Source organism: Symphalangus syndactylus, chromosome 11 (assembly GCF_028878055.3).
Source record: "Symphalangus syndactylus isolate Jambi chromosome 11, NHGRI_mSymSyn1-v2.1_pri, whole genome shotgun sequence".
Taxonomy (NCBI): Eukaryota; Metazoa; Chordata; class Mammalia; order Primates; family Hylobatidae; genus Symphalangus; species Symphalangus syndactylus.
This window is the reverse complement of record NC_072433.2, coordinates 129,882,538-129,896,118: the sequence shown is the minus strand read 5'-3', so window position 1 is coordinate 129,896,118 and position 13,581 is coordinate 129,882,538. Positions and strand designations below refer to the sequence as shown.

At 50.8% G+C, this 13,581-nt stretch overlaps 1 protein-coding gene across 9 annotated transcripts in view; it reads left to right on the top strand.

Moving 5' to 3' along the window:
- Positions 1-10,095, top strand: part of MEAK7 (MTOR associated protein, eak-7 homolog) — a 33,159-nt gene extending 23,064 nt beyond the window's left edge. For all 9 annotated transcript variants that reach the window (XM_055299740.2, XM_055299746.2, XM_055299741.2 and 6 more), the window contains 4 exons: positions 1,289-1,717; positions 5,577-5,695; positions 7,589-7,768; positions 8,272-10,095. In XM_055299740.2, coding sequence (XP_055155715.1) covers positions 1,289-1,717; positions 5,577-5,695; positions 7,589-7,768; positions 8,272-8,385 — 842 coding nt within the window. In that variant the 3' untranslated portion in view covers positions 8,386-10,095. The remainder of the gene's footprint in view (positions 1-1,288; positions 1,718-5,576; positions 5,696-7,588; positions 7,769-8,271) is intronic.
- Positions 10,096-13,581: the final 3,486 nt, after the last annotated feature.

Here is a 13,581-nt window from a genome sequence, read left to right as displayed (position 1 = left end):
TAAAGTACAGCTTGAAAATAGGTTATGTTTCAGAAGTTAGTTTAGATGAGGTATTTGGAACTTGGAAAGAATTTTAAAAGTAAGTATCAGTAATTCGTCTTATGGGTAAACCGTTCATCCATCTAGGATTAGTATGTTTTAAAAGAAGAATCATGAAAATAAACATTAAAGTTGTCATTGAAGTAGAGAAAGTTAATTCAGACGATTAAAATTATCCTTAAGATTTCAAGTAATATATAGGTAATGAGAAATGAAACTGTTTGAAAAATAAATTGATAGGAATTTGGAATTATCAGAAGTTGGGGGTACTTTTACATTTCCTGCTTAATAAAATGGGCCTGAGTTAGACAAAATGTTATTTCAGCTTAGTCAAATTTTCGCTAGGTTGGGAATTATAATCTCTGTAAATGGAGCCTTTGTGTCAGCAAGAGCTTAAGATGTAAAAGCTCCTCTGGTCCTTGTAATAACCAAGCGGGGCAGGTTCCGGCCTTATCTCCATTTTACACCTGAGGAAACTGAGGCACAGAGGTGCAGACCTTGGCAAGGTCGTGCTGTGCCTGAGCTCGGGTTTAAAGCCAGCTGTTGGAGTCCCAGGTGTGTGCTCCCACGCTGTTACTGTCACCTCCACTCTTAGTGGGTGAGGGATGGAAGATAGGACTCCAAGTGCTGTGTGATTAAGCCTGATTAGTGGCGAATGAAACCCGCTCTTCCAAGATACACTACAGGAGTCCCAGGAAGTGCCCTACCAGCCCCGTGACTGGCTGGGAACAGTCCCCTTCCAGTGACCTTGGCAGGACCGATGCCCTCGGATGAGCGGCTCGAGGTGTAGCTCAGGCATTTATTCCAGCGCCATTGCCAGGGTACTGCCATCTTGAGGGGCTCTGAAATGCTGCTTGGAGAGGAGAGGAGAGTGTTGAAGTCGGTTTGTTTAGATCAGTGCTGGCCAATAGACAAAGCAAGCCCCATGTGAAATTTTCACTTTTCTAGGGACCATGTTAAAAGAGTAAAGAGAAATGGGAAAACTGATTCTAATAATATGTCCTAAACACACTTGTGAAATGTAATGAATATTTAAAAATTGAGATATTTTACATTCTTTTTTCACACCAAATGTTTGAAATCAGATGTGCCTTTTGCACTGACGGCACCTCTCAACTCACACGAGCCCTGTTTTGTGTGCTCAGTAATTGCGTGTGACTCGTGGCTCCCACACTGGTCAGTTTGGGTTTAGATAGTAGCTATACGGTGACATAACAGCCCCGCTAATGCTGACCGTCCCCTTCCCCAGATGGCAAGAGGCTTCTGGGGCCCCAGTGGCTGGACTGTGACTGCGACCGAGCCGCGATCGAGGACTGGGTGTTCAGGGTCCCCCATGTGGCCGTATTCCTGAGTGTGGTCATTTGCAAGGGCTTTCTCGTCCTGTGCTCGTCTCTTGATCTGACTATCCTGGTCCCCGAGCGTCAAGTGGACCAGGGCAGGGGTTTTGAGAGCATCCTGGACGTCCTCTCTGTCATGTACATCAACGCCCAGCTGCCTCGGGAGCAGCGGCACCGCTGGCGCCTGCTCTTTTCATGTGAGCTCCACGGACACAGCTTCTCCCAGCTCTGCGGCCACATCACTCACCAGGGGCCCTGTGTGGCTGTCCTCGAGGACCATGACAAGCATGTGTTCGGTGGGTTTGCCTCCTGCTCCTGGGAGGTGAAGCCTCAGTTTCAAGGTAAGACTTGGTGACCTGAACCTTGAGGAGTGGCACAGCACAGGCAAAGAGCTCTGGAGAAAGGGAGGGGTTGGGGGTGCTAAATAGGGCTCTACCATCTTCTCCAAGTGTTTCTCTAGACGCGGTCGGGGCGATAGGAAAATGTGATGCTGCTCTGTGGTGTTTATCACATCACAGTTCTTCAGGACAGGCCGTGTGACCCCCAGTTTTCAGGTGAGGACACTGGCCCAGTTATTACACGGTGCCGGGTCCACGGGGCATGGGAGAAGTCAAGCCACAGATGCCTCCGAGGGGACCAGGAGATGCTAATGAGTTCAGATTGGACATTTTCGTTCCCTGGACCTTCCTGCCCTTGCCCCCACTGCCACGCGTTTGCCTGTTGGAATTTGGAAGCTTTGTGCATGACCTTGAATGCACTGGATGAAAGGCTCTAAGTAAATTCTTCTCCTTCCCTCAAGGAAGAATACTCTGATGAAAAGAGTCCTTTAAAAATATTTAAAACACAGGCCAGGTGCAGTGGGTCACACCTGGAATCCCAGCATTTTGGGAGGCTGAGGCGGGAGGATCACTTGAGCCCAGGAGTTTCAGACCAGCATGGGCAACACAGTGAGACCTTGTCTCTAACTTTAAAAAAAAAAAAAATAATAATAAGGCTGGGTGTGGTAGCTCAAGCCTGTAATCCCAGCACTTTGAGAGTTCCAGGCAGGTGGATCACTTGAGGTCAGGCATTTGAGACCAGCCTGGCGAACGTGGTGAAACCACATCTCTACTGAAAGTACAAAAATTAGATGGGCGTGGTGGTGCACGCCTGTAATCGCAGCTACGTGGGAGGCTGAGGCATGAGAATTGCTGGAACCTGGGAGGCGGAGTTGCAGTGAGCCGAGATCATACCACTGCACTCCAGCCTGAGCAACAGAGCGAGACTCCATCTCTAAATAAGTAAATAAATAGATAGTTTTTGGAATGTTTACAGATGCGTCGCCAATCAGTGTGCTGTCCTCTGTAGTTGAGAGTGGGCCACTATCCCCAGGGTTTGCCTTTGGCATTCCCCGGTACATCCTGTATCTTACCCCGCACCTCTGGAGTCGTCATCTCCACCAGGCAGAGGTTCTGAAGGCCGGGAACTGTGTCCGGGTGGAGTTGCCCTTGCGGGAAAGCTTTCAGCAGAGGCTAGGTGGCATCTGGCTGGGACACGTAGCAGGGGTCATCAGGGTTGGGCACCTCTATCTCCTAGATTGCATTGTTTCTATGGTTTGATTTATATCTAGGTTTCAGGATGTTCTAGATCTTTATCTTAGTTCTGGGAATGGTGGGAACTCTCCCCAAATCAAAGTTTCCAGGTGCCAGCCCAGGGCTGGCCCTGCAGGTGGGCCTTTCTAGACAGCAGCCTAAGCCTTACCACGGCCACTCTCTTCTGCACACCCACCTTTCCCTGCCTCCCTGTCGCAGGCATAGGGCACGTACCCACTAGCCCAGCCTCGGGCTCCGGGGAAATTACACGTTGCTCTGCCTCACTGCGCAGCTGAAGGCTCGGCTTTAGGATATGAAAAGACCCTGAGCAGCATGATCCGGGTAAAGCTGCTGCTCCCTCCAGAGCCTTTAATGTTAACTTCAGATGGACTCTGCTGGCTCTTTACATTTTATTAACAAGCAGACTTAATCTTGCTGAAGCATGTGGGAAAAATGCAGTGGCCAAGTTTTCAAACCTGAGTCCATTCTGTTGCACTACGTGTCGGTACTCACGAACTAACAGCAGAGGGCAGCCTCACACCACGCATGGTACAAATCCATGGCCGGTGGGTCAAGTTCAGAGAGCGTGCTGTCCGCTTGTCCTGGAAATAATGACCTCTAATATCTGAGACTTTAAGTGATTTAATAGCTGTGGGGCAAACAATGAAAGCAAATGCTGGGGAGGGTGGCCGCCTCCTTGAGGACGGAGGATATTTCACTGCGGGGTAGTGTGGCTTCATAAACATTTTTAAAGGACTGTTTTCATCAGAGTATTTTTGAGGAAAGAAGAATTGATTATACTTAGAGCCTTTTTGCTTGTGTTTTCTGTGCGATAGTTGAAAAGGCCCAAGGCTTTGGACTGAACACAGGGTTTTGAGTCCCAGCTCTGGACATGGGTAAGGTGATTGATTAATTTTCTGGGCCTCAGTTCCTCAGAATTACACGAAACCATGCTGTGTGGGCAGGCAGCTCCTCAGCGGCCGAGCGCCAGTGGCGGTGGCCACACGCTTGAGTATTGTTTTATGGGAATGAGATAAGGAGTCCTTGCTGTTGGCGTGACTTTTTTTTTTGGCAGATAATCATAACTCCTCAGGTCCTTGCCCTGCATCCTGGGGAATGATGCTTCCCCCTCCTGGCCTCCCCGATGGAGAGCAGCCCTTGGGAGTGGACTAGGATCTGGGCCCGTCGCAGCCGAGGCCTGAACTCTGTGGCCCTGCGACCTTGCTCTGCAGTACGACAGGCTCCGGATTGCAAAGCAAAGGGCCGCTTAACTGAAGTCCAGTGCGGGAAGGTGGGGCGGGGACAATGCAGACGGGTTTGACCGAGCTGTTCATGGCGGCGTCTAAACCTGCCCTCAAGCCTCTGGGGCTGCTGAAACCCAGTGAAGCAAGCCTGAGTCTGTAGCCCAGAGTAAAGCCCTTCTCTTAGCTGGTTCCAGTGGAACTTTCTAGCCTAACCTCCTTCCTCCACCCGATGCTCTCAAGCCCCACTGTTCACTACCTGTCCCACACCTTGTCCTCATGGGATCCCTTCTCCATGGGGGACTCTTGCCCCAGCCAGCTCTGTTTCAGGGCCTCCCTCTTGACCTCGGAAGCTGCCTCCAGAAGCCTCCCAGACCCTGATGGCAGAGGCCCCCCGGGGATCTTTCTAGATTGGAGGCCTTGGGTGGTGTCAGCCACACTCTACAGACCGAGCCCTGTTGCCTTGCTCGGGGCCATCGTCCTCTTCCAGCCTCCTGGTCTTGGGGCCCCCTTCTTATCTGCGTTCCATCATGGTGTCCCCAATTTGCTTCCTGTGACTTCTTTGCCACCTGATGAATAGCCCAACCCCAAATTCCCATGAGCTTGTTTCTCTGCAGCCTTCCGGCTTGTTGTGACAGTTGTGTATGCTGGTGTTGAGGCGGGCAGCCCTTCCAGCTGAGTCCTCAGAACATGGTGGGAAGTGCCCCTCGCTGGGAGCTCCGAGGGCGAGGCCTGGCCCACGGCCTTCTCCCCAGTGCTGAGGTGCTTGTGGAGAGAAGGAGTCTCTGAGACTGGGGACCCATAGTTTCCAGAGTTGTGACTGGTACCTTTCTTTTAATGGCCTGTGTGCCCACCCCATGCCTGTGGGCGAGGGTAAACTACCACCTTTCCTAGGCCGTGCCCCTGGGGAGAGCTCTGCATCTGCAGGTTTTCTCTCTCTGCATGGTATGTTCTTTCAGGCCGGGGTCAGCACTACGCAGCGTCACTTGCCTGTTCGGGTAGGCTGTGCTGGAGGCCTCAGTCTCTGCGGAGTGACCGCCTGCCCCGTACTCATAAGCTAAAGGAAGCCTGCTCTTCCTGGCTCAGATGTGCTTGGCCAGACTGAACTGATTTCAGCAGACAGTGGGCAGAGTTCTGATCTCTCCTCCCCTGGCCAGAGCTAAAAGATGTCCCATTCCTTATTAGCTGTCCCTCTAATCCCTGCACCCCCAGCTCATCCACCTGGGTCTCTAGCAGCTTGTCCCAAACCCCGATATGCCGACACCTGGACATGGGTGAGAGGGGTCTTGGCCGTGTTGCTTCCTGAGCCGCAGCTTACTGGCATTTCCAGCCCTCTGGGACTGGCTCAGACACCGACCCTGTTTGTTTTGTTCTCTGGCTACTTTCAGGGGACAACAGATGCTTCCTGTTCTCCATCTGCCCCAGCATGGCCGTGTACACACACACGGGCTACAACGACCACTACATGTACTTGAACCATGGACAACAGACGATCCCGAACGGACTGGTGAGCCTGGGCAGAGCGTGGTGGTCTCACCTTGGTGATGTCCCCGCGAGAAGGTGTCGGCCCCGAGGCTCAGCTCCACAGATCAGGGCAGGGCCCGTGGCATTCAGCTCCTCACGCACGCCGTGTCCAGGTCCTTCTGCTTCCAGGGCCAGTGCTGGGGGCAGTGACGGCTGGGCCAGGATTTCTCTTAGAGAAGGATGTGGCCTCTGCTGGGGCTTCTCAGTGGTTTGTTGCAGATGGCGCACTTAGCCCATTTTTCTGGCCCTCAGATGATGGGTTTGTAGCCTTTGTGGCTAGGGATGGTGTCAGCGCCAGACCCATTCCTGCATGTCGCTGGCCTGCCTCATACCTGGGAGTGCTGGACCGAGGGGAATGGACAGCTGGCAGCTCATGAGACGGCATGTGGGGCCCCATTTGGGGTGACCGTGGCTCCTGTCCAGCCCTCGCTTCAGCTTGGTGACATGGCACAGGAAGTAGGGGGAAGTGGGGGAGGCCTAGGCCGGGTGCAGGGAGCGGGTGGGCATGGGTCCAGGCAGGCCCGAGGGCAGGAGCTGGGGCAGCATCCACGCCGAAGCTCAGCTTGCTCCTGCCAGCTCCCCTGCCGATTTCTTTCCTCTGCTGCTTGACAGAAAGCTCTTTTTTTTTTTTTTTTTTTTTTCCTTTTTGAGACGGAGTCTCGCTCTTGCCCAGGCTGGAGTGCAGTGGTGCGATCTCGGCTCGCTGCAAGCTCCGCCTCCCAGATTCACGCCATTGTCCAGCCTCAGCCTCCCGAGTAGCTGCGGCCACAGGCACCCGCTACCATGCCCGGATAATTTTTTTGTATTTTTAGTAGAGACGGGTTTTCACCATGTTAGCCAGGATGGTCTTGATCTCCTGACCTCATGATCCACGTGCCTCAGCCTCCCAAAGTGCTGGGATTACAGGCATGAGCCACCGCGCCTGGCCAACAGAAAGCTCTTACTGGGAAAATCCAGCCCTGTGTCTGCAGAGCTGAGGGCAGAGAAGGCTGGTCCGCTAGAGGGGCCAGTGTCCTTCCCAGGCTCACCACACTGCTGCCCTGGAGAGTGGGAGGGGCGTGGCCGGGCCACCTAGAACACCTGGCACCTTCTGGAAAGGGCGGTCTGGTGGTGGCAGGAGCCAAGGTGCCAGCCTCACAGGCAGCACCCGGCAGGCCCCGGGCATCGCTTGTCATTGGCCCTGAGAGACAGAGCGGATCAGAGTGTTAACTCCGGACAGTGTGCTCGGGTCTCTTGTTGCCCAAGGTCAGAACTAGGGCATGCCAGGTGTTCCAGGCCTACCAGGGACCAGAGGAGGTTCTTGGCAGGGCGAGGTTGAACAGCTCAGAGCCCAGCCATGTGACTGAGGGTGGAAGGCACAGGGGTTTGCGTCCGCCTCCGGGTCTGCCTCCGCATCCTGTAGGCCACACACTTGGAGCTGAGTTTCCCAGCCTGTCTTGGGGTGAGGATCGCTGCCCGGAAGCGGGGCCACTGGGGCCCCAACACAGGGAGTGTGCAGTGTCAGCTTCTGTGTTCACCTCTCCCGTTATCTTAACTGGGCGGGGCCCTGGGCCCTGGAGGTCTCTTTCTGTAGATATATTTAACATTTTTAATTCTCTGAAGTCACTTCTGCTTTCAGCCAGCAAATCCTGTTGAGAAAGAGCCATGGGGTGGGTGTCTGGGGACATAGATGACTGTTCTAGTAATTTGGCTTGGGATGCTTAAATGGCAGTAATTGATACATTTCACAGTTAAGGAAAACAAGATGATGGCATTCACCACTCACCCGTCCCTGTCTCAGGCTGGTACTTAAGGCGAGAGGCTGGCTTGTGGCATTTGATGTCCACAGACCCTGAGGAGCTGCTGATGCTGTTCTCTGTCCTGGCTTCCTTTGCAGGGTATGGGGGGGCAGCACAATTACTTTGGGCTTTGGGTGGATGTTGATTTCGGGAAAGGACACAGCAGAGCCAAGCCCACGTGCACCACGTACAACAGCCCGCAGCTGTCGGCTCAGGAGAACTTCCAGTTTGATAAGATGGAGGTGTGGGCGGTTGGAGACCCCTCAGAGGAGCAGTTGGTGAGTGGAGCCGTCCTCTGCATCCCAGGATGGCCCCTGGAGCCTGGGGGCTTTTCTGCATTTTCTTACCATTACCCCTTTACTCTTCTGTCTGCAGATAGTTTATCCCAAATTTGATCCTGGCAGCTGATGCTGGCTTGGAGGCCAGGAGACGCATGGCTGGAAGTCTTGTCTGGGATTTGTGGGTGGTTTAGTCGAGCAGCCCTGGGAAGCGGGGGGTCCCCAAGTGTAAGCCCAGGTGGCCCTTCGTTCTGTCTGCCCACCTGCAAGAGGAGGAATGTCTGGGGTTCCTTCTCCTTCCCTGGTTCCGCACCTGAGTTGCTGTTGGCCCCTGAAACTCCTGTAATACCTCCTACCCACCCAGCCATTGAATCCCAGAGTGGGAGGGGCCTTCGGGGGATCTGGAGCTGGATTCCACCCAAGAAGGCTGGAAAACTAGCAGGAAGCTGCTGCCTGTTGTTGAGCCATCATGGAACACATCCACCCTTTCTTGTCTTCTCAAGGCCAAGGGCAACAAGAGCATCCTGGATGCGGACCCTGAGACCCAGGCCCTGCTGGAGATCAGTGGGCGGTCGCGCCACAGTGAAGGGCTCCGGGAAGTCCCGGACGATGAATGAGGAGCCACCTGAGCCTTCCTGGAGCTGGGACCTGGATTCCTTTGGGTAGAGGGCACCGCCTGCAGCCCCTCTTCCCTCCCCCATGGTTTAACTGTAATAGAGTGCCACACGGGTCACAGCCAGGTAGACCCAGATGTGCCAAGAAGACGCCCTCTGAAGCCATGTCCTGACTGATGCGTGGATCTCCCAGAAATAGATGTTTTTAAAATTTTCTTTTTTGCCCTGCAGGGTCACTCTCAGGATCTGTCCGAGAAATCTTAAGTGTCAAATTAGTAACTCAATCTTATACTTTGTTCTTTTTTACCAATGAAATCCTAAGCGGCTGAGACCTTTCAGACCCCCGCTGGCCTCAGGGAATTCTGCTGGCCTCAGGGAATTCCACCAGCATTAGCGTTGCTGGGAGCTCAACTTCTCTATTGAGGAGGGGGTTCCTCCCATTGGGGTTCACATGGCCTCACTCAGGCCATCCCTATTAAAGATGGTACCTGATGGTCTCTTCTGACGGGTGAGAGACAGAGGCATCTGGATGAAAACTCGACCCTTTCTGGGAACAGCTTCCAATGCCATGGGAGTTCTGTATTTAAAAGCATGAACTGTGTATAAAATGGGGAAATGGAGGCAGGAGACTTTGAGGTAACATGGTCTCGTGGTGTCGTGAGTCCTCAGAAGGTGTTTGTAATTAAGGTTCCACACTGAGCTGTTTTTAAATGAATGTGTGATGAACAGATGGGGAAGTTGGGAGATCTGTCTACAGAGAAGCAAAGTTGTGGTTCTCTTGCTAACTTTAAAGTGAGGGACACTGGGCACCCTAAGTTTGGGAACTTGGTTGATAAATACGTATATAGTCCATTCCATAAATCAGTGGTGAGTGACTGGCCTGGGTTCTAGACCTCTGGGAACCAGCACCTGAGTCACAGCTGTCTAGCCCTCGGTGCGGGCCTTGTTCTGGATCTCCGGGAACCAGTACCTGAGTCACAGCTGAGTCATTTGCACAGGGCTGCTCCCGAGGGGGATGATGGGAAATTCAGCAGTGTAGGCTCACTTTAAACAAGCTCCAATGATCCTGAAATGCTGAAGATCATGTAGGTGGGTTGTGGGGTCAGCAGACCTGCCGCCTGCCCACCTCTGGAAAACAACACACGGTGAGTCACCAGTTGGCCACGAGAACTCCCCACTTAAAGGTGCTGTGAGCTTGTGTCTAAGACATATACCTCTTCCTTTTGTTTTTTGCCGTAAGCTTTGACCTTTTGCAGATCGATGAAAATATAATCTCTTATTGTATAGTTTGCCTTGATTGTAAGCCATAGTAAATCGAGCTGTTCACATTTTTGCAGGCCCTGCATTTTCTCCTGGGAGGTTCATCAAACCTTCCACTTAGCAATAGCCCTGACTCAGGCAGAATGCCTCGTAAATTAGCCTTCAAAAGAAAAGTGCACGCTCAGACAGTGTGTGCAGGGGCAGGAGTGTGATGCAGACAAGGACTTAGTCATGACTGCTTTTCCTTAGCCAGTTTTGAATGGCTTATGGGGAACACTGTGAACTTCCTACCTGACATGTTAGCAGGTGTAGAATATTAGGATCCTCAAGCATCTCTACCGTAAGTCCAAAGAATTTAGGTCCCTATTGTCACTTTGTTTTGGAATGTTTTTTATAAAAATGCAATTAAATACCTCACTATTAAACTGCCATGATGCCTCAGTTAAAAAAAAATTAAAGGTCTGTCAGTGTCTGTGCCTTGATGACCATTCATTGCTGCTTCTGCCTAGGCCGCCGCAAAGGTTAGGACTTTGTCCACTCACATGCTTTCTACCCTGAGCTTGTTCTAAGGAGAGCGCAGATCACAAGTGCACCTGCTTCCAGGCATTGCACTTAGAGAAAGGGCACTGACCCGGGCTTGGGAACCTGGGGGATGCAGCTCTCTCCGTGGGCTTTTCTTGGTTCGTGGTTCTGCCTCTAGGCACTCAAACCTTTTCAGGGTGTGTGCAGGGCTGGGGCCAGTGGAACTGACAATACCTTACCTGGCTCTGAGAAACTCGCAATCCTAGTTTGCACAAATGAATAGTTCTTTTGTGAAACCAGAATGAGAATTCAGGTTCTAAGGACTAGAGGTCTCCCTACAAATGAATACTTACCAGGGCCCTAGAAAGTGCTAGAAGGAAGAGGTTAAAAAAAAAAAAAATTATGGTTGCCACATTGCAAGCTATTATTTTTCCCACCATATTTTTTAATTCATAGGCTGGGGCTGGGTGCGGTGGCTCACGCCTGTAATCCCAGCACTTTGGGAGGCCGAGGCAGGCGGATCACCTGAGGTCGGAAGTTCGAGACCAGCCTCACCAACGTGGAGAAACCCTCTCTCTACTAAAAATACAAAATTAGCTGGGTATGGTGGTGCATGCCTGTAATCTCAGCTACTCAGGAGGCTGAGGTAGTAGAATTGCTTGAACTAGGGAGGCAGAGGTTGCGGTGAGCCAAGATCGTGCCATTGCACTCTAGCCTGGGCAACAAGAGTGAAACTCTCTTTCACAAAAAAAAAGGCTGGGTGTGATGGCTCATGCCTGTAATCCCAGCACTTTGGGAGGCTGAGGCAGGCCGATTTCTTGAGCCCAGGAGTTCAAGACCAGCCTGGGCAACATGGCGAAAACCCATCTCTACAAAAAAATACCAAAATTAACCAGGCATGGTGACACATGCCTGTGGTCCCAGCTACTTGGGAGGCTGAGGTGTGAGGATCATTTAAGCCCGGGAGGTTGAGGCTGCTATAAGCTGTGATTGTGCCACTGCACTCCAGCCTGGGCAACACAGCAAGACCTTATGTTTAAAAAAAAATTGTGTACCTGGTTTAGAAAAAAAGATAAAAGGATACAACTTAAAGTCAGTCATCTTCCTGCCTCTTCTCCAGCTATTTTCCCTCCTGACAGGCAAAGGCACTGATGCAAAAATCACTCAGATCTCCTCCCTGTGACTTGGTGCACACCTGAGCGTCACTGTGTTTTACACACTGATGTGTCCCTCGCTTTCTTTTTTAAAGGGAGGTCCGTAACCACCCACCTGCCTCCCTCTTGTCTGTATGGACTGCAGGATGTCCCACCATCTGGATGCTCTTGGGCCTAGCATTCCAGCATCCGCAGCTAGGGAACATTTTGTTTGCAGCTAATCATTGTCATGAATATCGTTTATGTGTGCCTTGGTGTGATGGTGTCTGTGGGAGAAATTCTTAGAATTGGATTTGTTGGATTGAGAGGTATATGCCTTTTATTTAGATATAGATTACAAAAACCTCTTGAGCTCAATTTATACTCAATATACGGCGGTGCCTGTTTGCCATGTTTTCAGCACCACTGTATTAAAATACGTTTTTCTAACCTGATAGACAAAAGCTATATTTTGTTGATATATAATATTTACATACTTATGGGGTGCATGTATTCGCTACGTGCATAGACTGTGTAATGATCAAATGAGGGTATTTGGGGGTATCCATCATCTTGAGTATCCTTTCCACATTCCAAGCATTTCAAGTCTTCCCTTGTATCTACTGTGAAATACACAGTGCATTGTTGCCCACTACAGTCGCCCAGTGCTGCTATGGAACATGAGAACTTATCTTTCCTAACTGTATGTTTGTACCCACTTGTGGGGCACCTGGTTCTGTTGCTGTTCAGGGTGCAACTAAGTAAGCCTCACGGACCTAGGGGGACCGAACAAAGCAGGCGAGCCCGGGAATAAAAGACAAGAGACAAAAGAATATATTTGGAAGAAGGGGTCAGGGGGCACCTTGCCTCTGGTGGACAAGGGCCCTGAACTTTACACAGCCCTCCGTAATTATTATGCAAAAGAGATAGTGAGAAGCGGGGTAGAAGAAAGGGTCAGCTGCTCAGTCTGGAGTAGGCTTGCAAGACTACATTCCTCGAACAACTGGCTCTAGATGGCGCAGTAGATAACCTCAGTGACAGGGAGTGATGGCTGTCAGCAAACCTTCTGTCGGCAGGAGCAGCATGAGTTTGTCCACATCCCGCATTCATGATAAACAGTTTGCTGTGTGATCATATAGCCTCCAGTGGAATGCTGAGTTGGTCACATCCCAAGGGCCTTCGTCTCCCTGCAGCCACTAGCCAACATCCCTTGCTCCCTCCCTCCCACCCATACATCCTTCCCATCCTCTAGTATCTATCATTCTTTTCTCTACCTCCATGAGATCCACCTTTTTTTTTTTTCTTAGCTGACATACATCAGAAAGAACATGCAGAATTTGTCTTTCTGTGTCTGGCTTTTTCACTGAACATAATGACCTCCAGTTCCATCCATGTTGCTGCAAATGACATGATTTCACTTTTTATGGCTAAATAATATTCTGTTGTGTATATATACTCTATTTTCTTTCTTTTTTTAAAAATTATTTGAAGTTCCAGGGGACATGTGCAGGATGTGCAGGTTTGTTACACAGGTAAATGTGTGCCATGGTGGTTTGCTGAACCTATCAACCCATCACCTAGGTGTTAAGCCCAGCATGCCTTAGCTATTTTTCCTAATCCTCTCCCTCCCCTATCCCTACTGCCAACAGGCCCCAGTCTGTGTTTTTCCCCTCCCTGTGTCCATGTGTTCTCATTGTTCGGCTCCCACTTATAAGTGAGAACATGCAGTGTTTGGTTTTCTGTTCTTCTGCCAGTTTGCTGAGGTTAATGGCTCCCAGCTCCATCCATGTTCCTGCAAAGGACGTGATCTCATTCTTTTTGATGGCTACATAGTATTCCATGGTATATATGTGCTACATTTTTTTAATCCAGTCTATCACCGATGGGCAATTTGGGTTGATACCATGTTTTTGTTATTGTGAATAGTGCTGTAGTGAACATATGTGTGTATGTATCTTTGTAACAGAATGATTTATATTCCTTTGGGTATGTACCTAATAATGGGATTGCTGGGTCCAGTGGTCTTTCTCATCTAGATCTTTGAGGAATCGCCACACTGCCTTCCGCAATGGTTGAACTAATTTACGTTCCCACCAACAGTGGAAGAGCATTCCTATTTTTTCTTTTCTTTCCTTTTTTTTTTTTTTTGAGACGGAGTCTTGCTCTGTTGCCCATGCTGGAGTGCAGTGGTGTGATCTCGGCTCACTGCAAGCTCCCGCCTCCCAGGTTCACACCATTCTCCTGCCTCAGCCTCCAGAGTAGCTGGGACTACAGGCACCCGCCA